The sequence below is a fragment of the Euprymna scolopes genome, chromosome 44 (assembly GCF_053919585.1).
Source record: "Euprymna scolopes isolate OS-2025 chromosome 44, ASM5391958v1, whole genome shotgun sequence".
Taxonomy (NCBI): domain Eukaryota; kingdom Metazoa; phylum Mollusca; class Cephalopoda; order Sepiida; family Sepiolidae; genus Euprymna; species Euprymna scolopes.
In genome coordinates this window covers 16,599,860-16,614,255 of record NC_136525.1, presented here as the reverse complement: position 1 = coordinate 16,614,255, position 14,396 = coordinate 16,599,860, and the positions used below count along the sequence as shown (strand labels likewise).

Genomic DNA, 14,396 nt, shown 5'->3' with positions numbered 1-14,396 from the left:
TTTGTGGGTGACATGAAAAAATAATTCTGTGTAGGCATTAAACATTTTTTTTTTTTGTTAAATATTATTCCATAAGTTGTCATTGCGAAGGTAATGTCACGAAATAGGGTTTCTTATCTTAATATTACATTTCGAATAAAAAGTTATTTTATTTTACCCATTAAAACTCGAGAAATGTTCGATTTAAATGTATAACCATTGAACGAATAAAAATCAAGATGGCTGCCACTTGCAATTTCGTAGAGCAAGTAGCAGCCTTGACCTTGCTAACTAAAACGAAGGTCAAGTGAAACGGAATGAATTGAAGGGACTTAGTTTGTATTTCTATGAATTTATGTGGAGAGAGCGAGTGGCACAAATGAATTCAACAAAATCTTATGCTGCATCGTGTGAATTTGTTTTACATCAATTATTTTTCATTTTAAAGTTAAAAATAAATTTTACTTAAAAATAAAAGTTGTTTAAATTATTTGTCATTCTAAAGTATTAAAAAGATTAATTTAAAATAAAAATTGTTTAAATTATTTGTCATTCTAAAGTAATAAAAAAAATAATTAAAAATAAAAATTGTTTAAATTATTTGTCATTCTAAAGTATTAAAAAAAATTAATTAAAAATAAAAATTGTTTAAATTATTTGTCATTCTAAAATATTAAAAAAATTAATTTAAAATAAAAATTGTTTAAATTATTTATCATTCTAAAGTATTAAAAAAATTAATTTAAAATAAAAATTGTTTAAATTATTTGTTATTCTAAAGTATTAAAAAAATTAATTCAAAATAAAAATTGTTTAAATTATTTGTCATTCTAAAGTATTAAAAAAAATTAATTTAAAATAAAAATTGTGTAAATTATTTGTCATTCTAAAGTATTAAAAAAATTAATTAAAAATAAAAATTGTTTAAATTATTTGTCATTCTAAAGTATTAAAAAGATTAATTCAAAATAAAAATTGTTTAAATTATTTGTCATTCTAAAGTATTAAAAAATTAATTCAAAATAAAAATTGTTTAAATTATTTGTCATTCTAAAGTATTAAAAAAATTAATTAAAAATAAAAATTGTTTAAATTATTTGTCATTCTAAAGTATTAAAAAAATTAATTTAAAATAAAAATTGTTTAAATTATTTGTTATTCTAAAGTATTAAAAAAATTAATTCAAAATAAAAATTGTTTAAATTATTTGTCATTCTAAAGTATTAAAAAAATTAATTAAAAATAAAAATTGTTTAAATTATTTGTCATTCTAAAGTATTAAAAAAAATTAATTTAAAATAAAAATTGTTTAGCAGTTGTGAAAATTCTTTCTCTTTTTTTTTCTTGCATTTAGTAAAAATTATTTTCCTTTTAATTTCTTTTTACTTATAGAAATATTAATAACAGTTGTCAGTTTTCGATTTTTATCTAATTCCTTTTTTCTTCCTTTCTCCCCCATCAGGTTTGTGGTACAGTCCCGAAGGCGAATATACCCGTTCTTGTATCACCAAAAGTCAAGAACAGGTGGAGGGCACAGTGGTCCTCACCCTCTTTAAGGGTCAAGTGATGGTCAATGCCAGAGAGTCTGAGCTTTCTCTGTACAATGAAGAATTGGTCAGGTAAGACCAGATACACTTTTCAGTGGAACAAAGGGGCTTGTAGTACACGTGTGCACACACACGCACACACACACACAGAAGAATACAAATTTAAGATTGTAAAAATATATTTTACATGAATTTATTGTTCAATAGAATACTCAAATAAGATATATTGAAATTTCCTTCATCCACAAAGTTTCAAAGAAATGTGTTCTTCTCATCAGAGGAAAGATATATATATATATATATATATATATATATATATATATATATGATATAATATATATATATATATATATTATATGATGGACTCTCCTGTTGATTTTGACATATGAGCTTCTGCCACAACAATTAAGTTGCTTGAAAATCTACCGTGCTAGAAAGTTACTTACGCCTGAAAGTATCCCGTATCTCTACAAGGCTACCGTTCACCCTTTCATGGAGTATTGTTGTCACATTTGGGCTGGTGCATCTGCTACTTTTCTATCACTCCTGAACAGGGTTCAAAAGTGAGTCGCCAACCTCATAAGTCCTGAACTGTCATCTAAGCTTCAACCTCTGTCCCATCAATGAAATGTTGCATCCCTCTGCCTGTTTTACAAGTATTTTAATGGTGGATGCTCCAATGAACTACAAGCCCTTACACCCCCCCCTCGACGTAAATACCGCTGATGAACCTGACTAGCAGCAAAGTTCCACCCCTACTCAGTAGAGATCCCTAGATGTAAGAAAGCCTTCTACTCTAATAGTTTCTTCAGCAGAACTGTTAGACTTTTGAACTCCCTTCCCGGATTCTACTTTCCCAATTGTACTGACATGCAGAAGTTCCAAGTGTAATGTGAACAGACATCTTGCTGCTCAACTCTCTACATAGTATCCCTGTAAATTATGTCCCCTACATCAAAGTGGCGCTGTGCCTTGTTTGGAGTGAAAATGTAATGAAAAACTTTTTTAAAGATGATTTGTTTATAGTGGTGAAGACTTTGTATAGAACCAACCACCTTTTTGGTATCACTGCTAATTTTTGTTGGTGCAGATGACTGCCACATAGTAGACAGCAGGTTTTTTACATCAGAGTAACCTTCTCCTAGATGTATGTCTTAGTGAAGACTGAGGGTGCATCTCTCCTGGTGAATTAATGCACCCTCAAATACCAACCTGACAAATTTCTACGACTCAACGCGGTACATACAGCACCTAGCCTTTCCAAATGGTCACCCATCTGGTACTGGCCAGGCTCAACATTGCTTAACTTCGATGATCTGGTGAGAACTGGTGGTCAACGTGATTGTGCTGTGTATATATATATATATATATATATATATATATATATATATATATATATAGGAAATTTATTACTGTGAGTTCAGAATGAGTTTACAAATTGTTTCAGCTAAAGGAAGATCCTCAAAGAGACGAAATATCCAACTAGCATCGTCAAAATTCATAGATGGACTAAGTTATAATATCAAATAAGAATGGAAAAATCGTAGATGAAGGGGAGGGAGTTAGAAAAGAAGGGGGAGTGGAAGAGAGAGGACGTTGGAATTTAAAGTAGTAGGAGTGTATATAATAAGAGGGGGCTTTATAATTAAGTATTAATTATGTGTTAATCCTTATATACGTTTTTTTAGTTTATAACGGTTTAAAATTAAAAGACGCTATTCTTATTTATAACGGCATAAGTAACAGTTAATTTAAAGGATCACCATTGAAGAGTTAATGTTAGTGGGCATGGTGTGGTGGGAGGAGAAAAGAACGGGTTGCAAATGGAGTTTAAAGTTATTTAGCCGGGCGGGGAGAGATTGAAAAATATTTATTGTTTATTATTTATAAAAAAAGGAAAGAAAAAGAGAAGGAAAATAGGAGGATAAATTAATGAATTATACGTTACAGGTTTATTTTGATAGTATAATGATAGGTAAGAATATCAGTAAGTTAATAAAATAATAAATTAAAAAATTATATACTATATATATACTGCTCTGGCTACACATTGAGCACTCTAGTCCGGTTTTTTGACCATTGGTAAATAAATATATATATATATATATATATATATATATATATATATATATATATATATATATCTTATTATTGAAAATTAATTCAAATTTTCAAAGAAATAATAAAAGAAGGTATACAGAATTTTTAATTATCCGACAAGGAGTACAAATAAACTTGAAAGAACCTATTCCGTAGAGTTTCGAAAAATGCAATTCTTCTCACCAGAAGATTGAGGTTTGCAAAATATACAATAAATTTTGCAGATTAGTGCACTAAAAGAAACTGCAAAAATGAATTGAATCATATTTGCATAAAAAAGTTTTTATCAGTTTGTGAAAGTTTATAAAGTTTCATAATGATTATGAAAGCAGGAACAAAGAAAAAAACTGAAGTATAAAAGGATATGGTAAAGATCTGTTAAAAAAGAAGGTAAAATCCAAAAAGGACAGGATGAATCCAAAAAAGTCCATTGCTAATCCATAATAGGAATAATATCTGTGGAACTGTCTTCCGTTTTCCTGCTTTCCAGCTGACTACAATATGGTTGTCTTCAAGTCCAACATAAACAAATTCTTGATAAGCCATTCCACTTAAGTTAACAAATTTACTGAATTTCCATTACTAACGATTACTACGATATTGTCCAATTGACTACTCTACACTCTTAACCCTTATCCTCGAGTGGTCTCTTGGCCTTGATGAGTGGTGATGCCGGTGTAAAATAAAATGCAATTAAAAGGCCAACTTCGTTACGTTAATTGTTCCTAATTCCTTGAAGTAGTAGTCAAAAATGTAACAAATCTAATATTGGATCGAGCTCTCTAGAAAAGCGGTTTTTGTGTGAACCTGGCATTTGTTGGTTTGTCTTAACATAGTGAGCTCAACCTCTGCACCGGTGCGATTCCAGGGTTGTAAATCCAGCCGAAAGAATTCTCTTTAAAACTTCCTGGCAACAAAAGGTGACTTTTTTTAAATATTTCTCTGGGCAAAGAGAGACCATGAATTGAAAATTTCAAGATTTCTTCGTGTGAATAATTAAACTACTTCTCGGCGTACTCTGACCTCCTTCTCTTAATATCCCCATTCACATCCGTGTCTGGTTTATCGACTCCATTGCCCGGATGTTTGGAGGTATGTATTGAGCAAAAAAAACAGAAACGGAGTTACAGATGTCCAGGGGGGGGGGGGCATTGTTTGCAATAACTAAGATGTAACCTCTCAAAATAAGCTTAGTTACATCCAACTTAAGTGCATTTATTTATTTAAAGGAAGGATTAAATGCATTGATTTATAATTAACTAATTAACTAAAAATGTCTGTAAGTAATGAGATAAATTAATATATAGATATGAATGGAAGTAATGTATGTACACATAAGATATAAAACTATGAAAATATGTATGTAGGAGAATATAAATAAAATAATGATAATAATAATGACTTGCTAAGTAACTGTATAAATACAATAGGTATAGGATGCAGAAATATAAAAATGAAGTAAGATATATATATAAGTAAGGATTATTAATTGGCCGAGATTTGACAGATGAAAAACATGGTTAGTTTAATATTTGAGAGTCTGTATGGGGTTGATCGGATATAGGAGGTGGGGGAGGGCGTCTGGATATTTAAGAGTTAATTGGGTAAGGGTTAAGTTATAATCATTCAGAAGTCTTAAAAGTTCAGGTAAGCTTAGACATAAAAAACACCTATGTAAGTAAGCAGATAAAACGGTAATAAAAAATATATATTTGCTTTACAATAATAGTATTAAGTGCTCTCTTTAGGTTTTTACTAATTATAATTTATTGGTTCATATATTTTCTGTTTTTTTTTCCACAGCATGAACGTCCAGGGTGACTATGAACCCCTCCACGCTGGTGGATTTATCAAAATCAATAGTCTGAGGTAAGTGCTGTCTTGCTTTATTAGCTATTCTTTCACCTGTTTTTTATTTTTTAAAAATCAATCAACTCACATATCATAGTATTATATCAGCTTTAAAATCCTTGTACGAGGGGTGTGCAATAAATAATACCCCTGACCCACTTCCCATAGCAGTAGAGCAACGAAACTTCGCACAGTTATTAGTCTTTCTCTACATAGGAATCACCCAGAGTTATGCATTTCTCCCATCATTTGATGCAGCTCTGGAGACCGTTTTTGTAGAACACCCCAAGTTGGTCCTCCAACTACGACGTGACTTCAGAAATTAAGGCTGCATCATCTGGGAAACGCTTTCCTTTAAAAAACAACTTCATGGCTGGGAAGAGATGAAAGTCAGAGGGTGCAAGGTCAGGAGAGTAGGGAGGATGGGGTAGGATTTCATAACCACACGCCTGTGTTTCTGATCTGGCGACATGGGAATTGTGGACTGGAGCATTGTCCTGCAGGAGGAGGATACCTTTGCTGATTTTGCCCCACCTCTTGATTTTGATAGCTTCCCTTAATTTCCTCAAAAGTGAAGCATAATAGGCTCCTGTAATTGTTGTACCCTTTGCCAGGAAATCTGTCATCACTACTCCATCCTGGTCCCAGAAGACTGGGAGCATGACCTTGCCAGCGGAGGGCTGCATCCTTGCCTTCTTTGGAGGTGGTGAGTCCAAGTGCTTCCACTGCATTGACTGGGCTTTGGTCTCTGGATCATAGTAATGGACCCAGGTTTCATCCTGTGTAATCAGTCTTTTGAAAACTTTGACTCATCTTCTTGGCATATCTCCAAATTCATCCTCGAGCACTTGACGCGTTCTTGCTTCTGAAATGGTGTGAGCAACCTGGGAATCCATCTGGCAGACACCTTATGCATATGCAAATGGTCATGAATGATAGTTTCCACAGACCTTGTACTAATCTTGACATCTTCAGCTATTTGGCGAATAGTAATGCACCGATCTTCCAAAATGGCAGCCTCAACTTGACGGACAGATGCTTCATCAATGGCAGAAGGGAGGCGACCAGGTCTGGGAGCTGTTTCCACAGACTTCCGGCCATGTTTGAATTCATGATGCTAGCGTTTTACAAGGTCATATGATGGGGCATTATCACCATAAGTTTCTTTCATTTCATCAAAAGTCTCCTGTGGTGTGTGTCCTTTCAAATACAAAAACCGGATCACTGCTAGACATTCAACAGGCTCCATTTCACACCTGACTCAGTTCAAACACCTGTAAAACAGAAACCACAATTAGTTCAGAGCTGTAATTTGCCACATAACCTGTAGAGATATAAATCATTGCACATGCAAAATTTCAGCTAGATCAGACAACTGGAAGTGGGCCAGGAGTATTACTTATTGCACGCCCCTCGTAAGTCATCATATTAAGAGGGAGATATTTTCAAATAGGAAATCACATATTACTGCAAAATATAGGCAATAAGTTTGTCGTTCTTCATTATGTCTCTTCGCGAACCGTCGAGTGTGTCGTGTCGACTGTGGACTTGCGAGTTGTAGCCTCGAGAGTATGTTTGCGAGTCTTCATGACGAACAAGTCTGTAGTGAGTTGTGTCTCACCAGCGAGATTGAAACTCCGCAGCTATCTACAGGTTTCTGGTCAAATCTTTATTTACTAGATTAGATAAATAGATAAATATATATATATATATACTTTCAATTAGTCTTTACATAAACAGTAATTTGTTGCTACACAAGTATGAGCATGTTTCAGTCTTCTAGTAATTTAGTAACTAGAGACCTCATCAGGCAAAAATGGAATTCTTAATCTTAAGAATTCCGCTGTTGAATACAAGCATTGTTGCCTGATGAAGCCTCTAGTTACTAAATGTCCAAACCAAAATTTGTCAGTAATTTCGTAGGGACCGCAGAGGTCAATTTTTTTTTAAATTTGACCCCAATTTTTGACGTCTTAACCTTTATTATTTTGGTCTCAAATCAAAATAAAAAGTTTTACCCATGTCCATGTTACCTACATCTAAAATTTCAAGTGTTTACACCCAAAATTGGTCGAGGAATTTGGTAGAATCTGGAAAGGTCAACTCTTTCAACTTCGACCTCTTGGCAGTCAAATTTTTGCCCTAAAACTGATTAAAATGCTTGCTGCGTATCTGAATACCCTCTATGTAAAATGTCTTAATACCTGCTATGTATAAATTTAAAATGTTTAGACCCAAAATTGGCTGAGTAGTTTGCTAGACACCGCAAAGGTCAAATCTTGGCAGCCCAAATTTTCGAACCAAACCGATTAAAAAGCTTGTCCTATCTCTGAATGTAAAATTTCAAATGTTTAGCTCAGAAATTGACTGAGTAATTTGATAGAAACCAGAGGAGTAAAAAATTTTAAAACTTTGACGCTAATTTTTACCCCTTAATATTTATTTTTTGGGGCACAAATAAAATTAACAAGTTTGATCCATGTCCAAGCAACTACATTTAAAATTTCAAGTGTTTAGACCCAAAATTGGCGGAGGAGTTTGGTAGAGTTATGAAAGGTCAAATCGTTGAACTTTGACCCCTTGATAGTCAAATTGTTTTGTCCACACCCCGACCTGGCAACTATTTTGGAACCCCCAATTCTTTTCACCCCTGCTCGCCGATAAGCCCCACCCCCAACAAGAAACTCACTTGATGGTGGAAAGACTCCATAAAACAATGAGAACTACTGTTGTCATCTTGAGTGTCATTTACACAGCATTTCGATCAATTAAACTGCTAAAACTTCTTCAGGTGTTTCTGCCAAACTCAGGAATCTGTGGCGGTTACATTAACCAAGACATTCTAAAAACGACACTCAAGATGAGAACAGTAGTCTGAAGAAAAAATCAATCCTCATCTCAAAAATTAAGAAAGGATTTAATTTGTTTTTTTTTTAATTTTTTTTTTACCTTTTCAGGCTGCGAGAATTCTACCGTCTTCGGCAAAAGCAGAATGCTTCTGGGAAGCCTTATTAAAAGCAAGAATCCACCATTCCAGAAGGAGGCAGACCAAATGGAAATCCAATCGACATTGATGAATAGGGAGAAGAAATTAATGCCTCCATTCCATGACAGTACAATTTAGATGAAGCGGCATCTTTTAGAGTCGTACGACCCAGAAAAATATGGCGCCTTATTATTTTAATCGTAACATTTTTCGCATAAATTCTTGGCATCTCTGCATGATAAGTAGTTTTTATTTTATTTAAAATTTTACTCAATTCAATTACATTTTAAAGAATTCGGCAGCCATGTTGCCTCCGTATTTGATTACAGCAACAGAGAAAACGATCACAATTTTGACATTTTGTGAACATAATTTTTTACGCTTTTCTCATTTGGGATATCACACAAGACTGGAAAGTAGCAGTGCTAAGAAAGTGGTTATAAAACTCTCTCTCTCTCTCTTTCTCTCTCTCTCTCTCTCTCTCTCTCTCTCTTCCCTCTATCTTTCTTCTCTACATTATTTTTAACATCCCCCTTCTATTCATTAATGGCTTAAAAAAGTGTTATGTGATCAGTTGTTTATGAGTTTATTGGTTAAATATTTTCACACAGAGACATACATACATACATACATACATACATACATACATACATCTACTATTTTATTTGTACAGATGATTCATATTTTAATAAAAACTGACAGAAAAAAATTTAAGTTTTTTTTCTTACTTGGTGACTCCTATATATTTTTTTTATCATAATCTTCTCAGGGTGATACTAAATCAGAATCCATAAAGGTTTATAAATGTATCTTTGGTAGTTTCTGAGTTTTAGCACAGACGGACAGACAGAAAATCTTTTCTTAACAAAATGAGAAAATGATTATGAAAACGAAAAAAACACAAACTGATTTTATGCCTGACGATGACGTATATTGTCAAAATTAAATTAATTTAAAAAACAAATTTATTTTAAAAAAATGTTTGTTGTATTCGTTTCTTAAACTTAAAAATTTCAATTTAATTTAAATTAATTTAAAAAACAAATTTATTTTAAAAAAATGTTTGTTGTATTCGTTTCTTAAACTTAAAAATTTCAATTTAAACAATACTTGCATTGAAGAAAAAAAAATCACTGAAGTTTTTTTTCTAAACTAGCTGGGGACGCCCGGCCTTGTGCAGTCATTAAATACACTTCAATATATTTTAATTATGCAGATTTCATCTTTATTACTACAGCTCCAACTCTCTATTTTATATATATATATATATATATATATATATATATATATATATATATATATATATATATATATATATATATTCATATTTTAATAAATTGCAGATTTTTTTTAAATAAGATTATAATTGAATTTTAATGAAATCTTTGAAAGATTGGTTCACAAAACAAATGTCAAAAACAAAAATGATCGTTTTTTTTTTGTTTGGTTTTTAATGGCAAACAATATGGCTGAAACCAATTATGCATTCATGTTTTTTAATGGCTTATTGGTTTTTAATGGATTCAGTAAAATTTTAAATAAAATGAAACCTATTTTCTTATTGAAATATATTGACTTTAATGGCTATTGGAGTCTGCAACTCTAAAAATTGAACTATTTAAACAAAAATAAAAATTAGGGCAATTTTTTTTCATTGTGGTTGGAGTTGTGAATAAGCACATACATCACTCACTCATTATCAAGAAACACGATTAATATGATCAGATTAACGACCAAGTTTTGCCCTGAATAATAAATAAAACATTTTGTTTCATTTTTTTTTTTCATCTATAAAGTAAAAGTAAAGTAATTACTTCCGATAAAAATGTTTTTTTTTTTTTAATGTTTGTTTTGTTAAAGATACCATTGTCTACTCTTTTTGAAAAGTAAAACAAAATCATCGGTGAAACAACAAAAAAAAACTGGTGCGCATACGTATGCGAATAACTAAGAATCTGATTGACTGATCAGCAAATCACTACCATGGGGAGGATATATGAAAACATGAAGCAACTTCAATTCTGTGCAATAGCTTGACAAATCTCTTGAAGATGAAACACGGAAAATTCTCTGTAGCTTAACTGCCATATATATATTTTCAAAACCTATATATATTAGTAATGGGACGATTCCAATATTATATATATATATATAGATGTTTTTATTTGTTTTTGTTAGCGATACTCTTTGAACGAATTCAATTATTTTTACCTAAATGCAAGTTGGGAATAATTCTCCCTTTGACCAATTTGGTACCCCCTAAATGGGGAGCGGCATATATAGTTTTAATATATAATTATCCACTGATATGTGTTTCGTCGTCTACGACTCATCAGAGTGGCTGAATATATATTTATATATCTATAATATAAAGCTGAATGTGGGTGTGTGTGTGTGTCTGGTCACGAATAGGCTCCTATATGGTTGACTATTTTAAAAAAACTGATTACATATAATTGTCACATTGTAAAAAGGGTCTGTCCCCTTTTTCATGCAAGTAAAAATAGAGAGATTTAGTTAAAATGAAAATGAAATAGAATAGACGAAATTCGAACCTCGTAATTTAGGTTTAGAAATAGATTACGAGAGAGAATTAGAAAATGGAATGTAAAAACAAACCATTGTTTAGCTTAGAGATAAAATAGTTTTAAGAAAAGGAATGTGCATTTGTCAATTCTGTTATGAAATTGAATTGAGGAATGCAACTATAGGATAATTTAATAAACATGTTTTTAACATATTGGAAATATAGGTTAAAATTCCTTTTGTAAACAAAGGAAAATGTTTTGGACATGCATTTTCAGAACACGTGAATCGTTTATTCGGTAAAGAAAAAAAAACACAGAAAACAAACAAAAACATGTCGAGTGTTACGTGAGAACGAGAAATAATGTACGGTATATCACATCTTAGGAATCTTGATAATCGCTAAAAAATAGAAAATTAAAAAAATTACTGAGGGAGATTTGGTCTTAAAAAGAAAATAATAAATTTTAATATTTTTTAAAATATAATTTAGAGAGAGAGAGAGAGAGAGAGTGGGGGAAAAACTATATCTCCCTCCGAAAAACAACCAACAAAAAATGAAATTAAAAAGATTCTTGATAAACGATAGCGGAGTTTTCCAGAAACATCGCTAAAATATCGAGATACCTATAAGAAAGATTCGGAAACACAGCTACATTTTAGAGACATTATTAGAAAAGAGATTGGGAATTATTGTTAAAATATAAAGATACTTAGAAGAAAGATTCAAGAACATCGCTAAAATATCGAGATACTTAGAAGAAAGATTCCGGAACACGGCTACTTTTCGAGATAATTAGAAGAAAGATTTCGGAACACGGCTACTTTTCGAAATAATTAGAAGAGAGATAGGGAAGTATTGTTAAAATATCAAGATACTAAGAAGAAAGATTGGGAAACATAGCTTAAATATCGAGACATTTAAAAGTAAGATTCGGAAACATAGCTGAAATATTTAGATACTTAGAAGAAAGATTCGGAAACGTTTCGTTTCTAAAGGTAGAAAACTCTGATTTTTATTATCTCCCTTGAGGCATATTTATATATATATACATATATCTATATCTATATATATATATATATATATATATATATATATATATATATATATATATATATATATATATACTTAAATATATATTTCTAAGTATATTTTCATATGGTTTCCTTAAGGTAGATAACTCTGACTTTTTAATTATCTCCCTTGATATTCATCTGGGTAGTTTTTCATGTTTTAACTTATTTTAAACCGTTTATTTACTTCGGAACAAAACAAGTGTCGAGACTTAAAATAAAACAAGACCAAGATGATTGTCACGAGACCGTCGTCTCGGTGTATATCAGAAGAAAGTCCCCAAGTTAATTTTCATGTCGAAAATAGTAATATATCCAAAAATTACGAAAACTCATCAAGTGCAGAGTTCTTTATAGTTCAAAGTAATTTGTATATTTGTTCAAAACTACTCCAAAAATGGTGTTTGATTTTAAGTGTCGTTTAAAGACAAAACCAATATTAAGTATTTAATTGTCATGTCGAAAATAGTAATATATCCAAAAATTACGAAAACTCATCAAGTGCAGTGTTCTTTATAGTTCAAAGTAATTTATATGTTTGTTCAAAACAAAAAAAAAAAAAGCTTTCTACTCTAATAGTTTCTTCCATCGAACAGCCAGATTTTGGAATTCTCTTCCTGCTTTGCTGACTGTATGGAAACCAACATCTTGTTAATCTTTCCTAGTCATGGTCCCAAATAGTAGGCCCTGAATCTGAATTTTTTTTAACAAAAACTTTAAAATAACTTTTTTAGATTAAATTTTTTTAAACTTCTTTCAGAATAGAAAATCTTTAAAATCTAATAAGGAACATATTTCATATAGGTTTCATTAACAAATATTCAGTACATAACGAGAAAAATAGAGATGAAAATTTCAAAAAGAGTCCCAGTCATGGATCAAGTCCCAGTCATGGATCAACCCAAGTCCCAGTCATGGATCAAATGGCATGGGGGTGGAGAGGGCTCCCGTAAGCCGTGGTGAAGGCAACCTCTCCAGGAGAAGGAAAACCCTGATATAAAACCTGCGGCTGAAACAGTTACCAGTTATCTTACACTTGCTTGTCATTGGACTCTAACTGTGGATGCTCAGAGAATATTTGTGTCATACAAGCATTTATCATTGAGATCATTTGGTACAGATATCTCTTCTTTACCAGTCCTGTGGCAATAGAGGTGAGGCAACGTGTACAGGCTTAACAAGTTGGAAGTACGTAGTCACAAATCTGCACACAGGTGGCTTAAAGCTTATCTTAACATCACTATTATTTTGAGGGACAAGAAATAGTTTCAGTGGGGCTTTTTGCGATTGAACAGCCCTTTTCAAGGATAGTGCTGCTCACCCAGGTCATGGGAGAGGGCTAGAAAAGGTGACTTAAAAATCGTCTGTTCCTATTTTCAGCTAGTCAGTTACCTGCGGCTGATGGTTGTTCATTTATGCAGGGGTAACAAAAGAAAAAAAAAACAAAATCGAATATTGCTACCTGGAAAGTAAGGACCCTTCTTGATATTGTGACCGAACGTGCGTGGCCCTGACAGATCGCCGACTCCCAATGTTATGTATCATGGATTTCTTTTCATTTGACTATTCCTCTTATGGCCAGATCATTTTCTCGCTGGCGACTATCGATGGGAGCTCAAAATTGGGGTCAAAGTTAAAAAAAAAAATTGACGTCTGCGAACTCTATGAAATTACTCAGACAAATTTTGGTCTAAACATTTGAAATCTTACAAAGTGTATTCACACGTAGGGCAAATTATGAACAGTATATTAGGCCTGAGCAAAGCTGGGTTGAACTGCTAGTGTGTATGTATGTATATGTGTATATATATATATATATATATATATATATATATATATATATATATATATATATATATATATATATATATATACTGCTAGTGTGTATGTATGTATATGTATATATAGGATTGAAAGAAAACTAAGATTTTGTCTTATTAGTGATGCTTCCGAACAGTGCAATCAAAGAACTGGAGAAAGATTTTCGCCAAGTTGCATAAAAACGACAGTTAAACACGGGAATTGAGGGATAATGGTATGGGGAACTTTTATTGCAGCAGGAGTTGGGGAACTTATTAGATGTGAGAAGTCAATCAATGCAAAAGAATACAAAAAATGGTTTTCTGATAATTCAATTGATTTGATGTTTTGGCCAGGCCAAAGCCCCGATTTAAACCAAATCTAGAATATTTGATCCATGATATCTCATGCATTGGCTGAAATAATTTTTTCGAACAATGACAAACTGTGGGAAACTATGCAAAGTGAATGGAATAGAATCTCCTCATCACAGTGTTTCACTTTGGTTGAGAGCATGTCTAAAAGGATTGATC

At 32.0% G+C, this 14,396-nt stretch overlaps 1 protein-coding gene across 2 annotated transcripts in view; it reads left to right on the top strand.

Annotated features, from left to right (window-relative positions):
* LOC145268711 (argininosuccinate synthase-like) overlaps positions 1–9,485 on the top strand; it is a 93,938-nt gene extending 84,453 nt beyond the window's left edge. For both annotated transcript variants that reach the window (XM_080124251.1, XM_080124252.1), the window contains exons 13-15: positions 1,442–1,598; positions 5,430–5,495; positions 8,435–9,485. In XM_080124251.1, coding sequence (XP_079980377.1) covers positions 1,442–1,598; positions 5,430–5,495; positions 8,435–8,492 — 281 coding nt within the window. In that variant the 3' untranslated portion in view covers positions 8,493–9,485. The remainder of the gene's footprint in view (positions 1–1,441; positions 1,599–5,429; positions 5,496–8,434) is intronic.
* Positions 9,486–14,396: the final 4,911 nt, after the last annotated feature.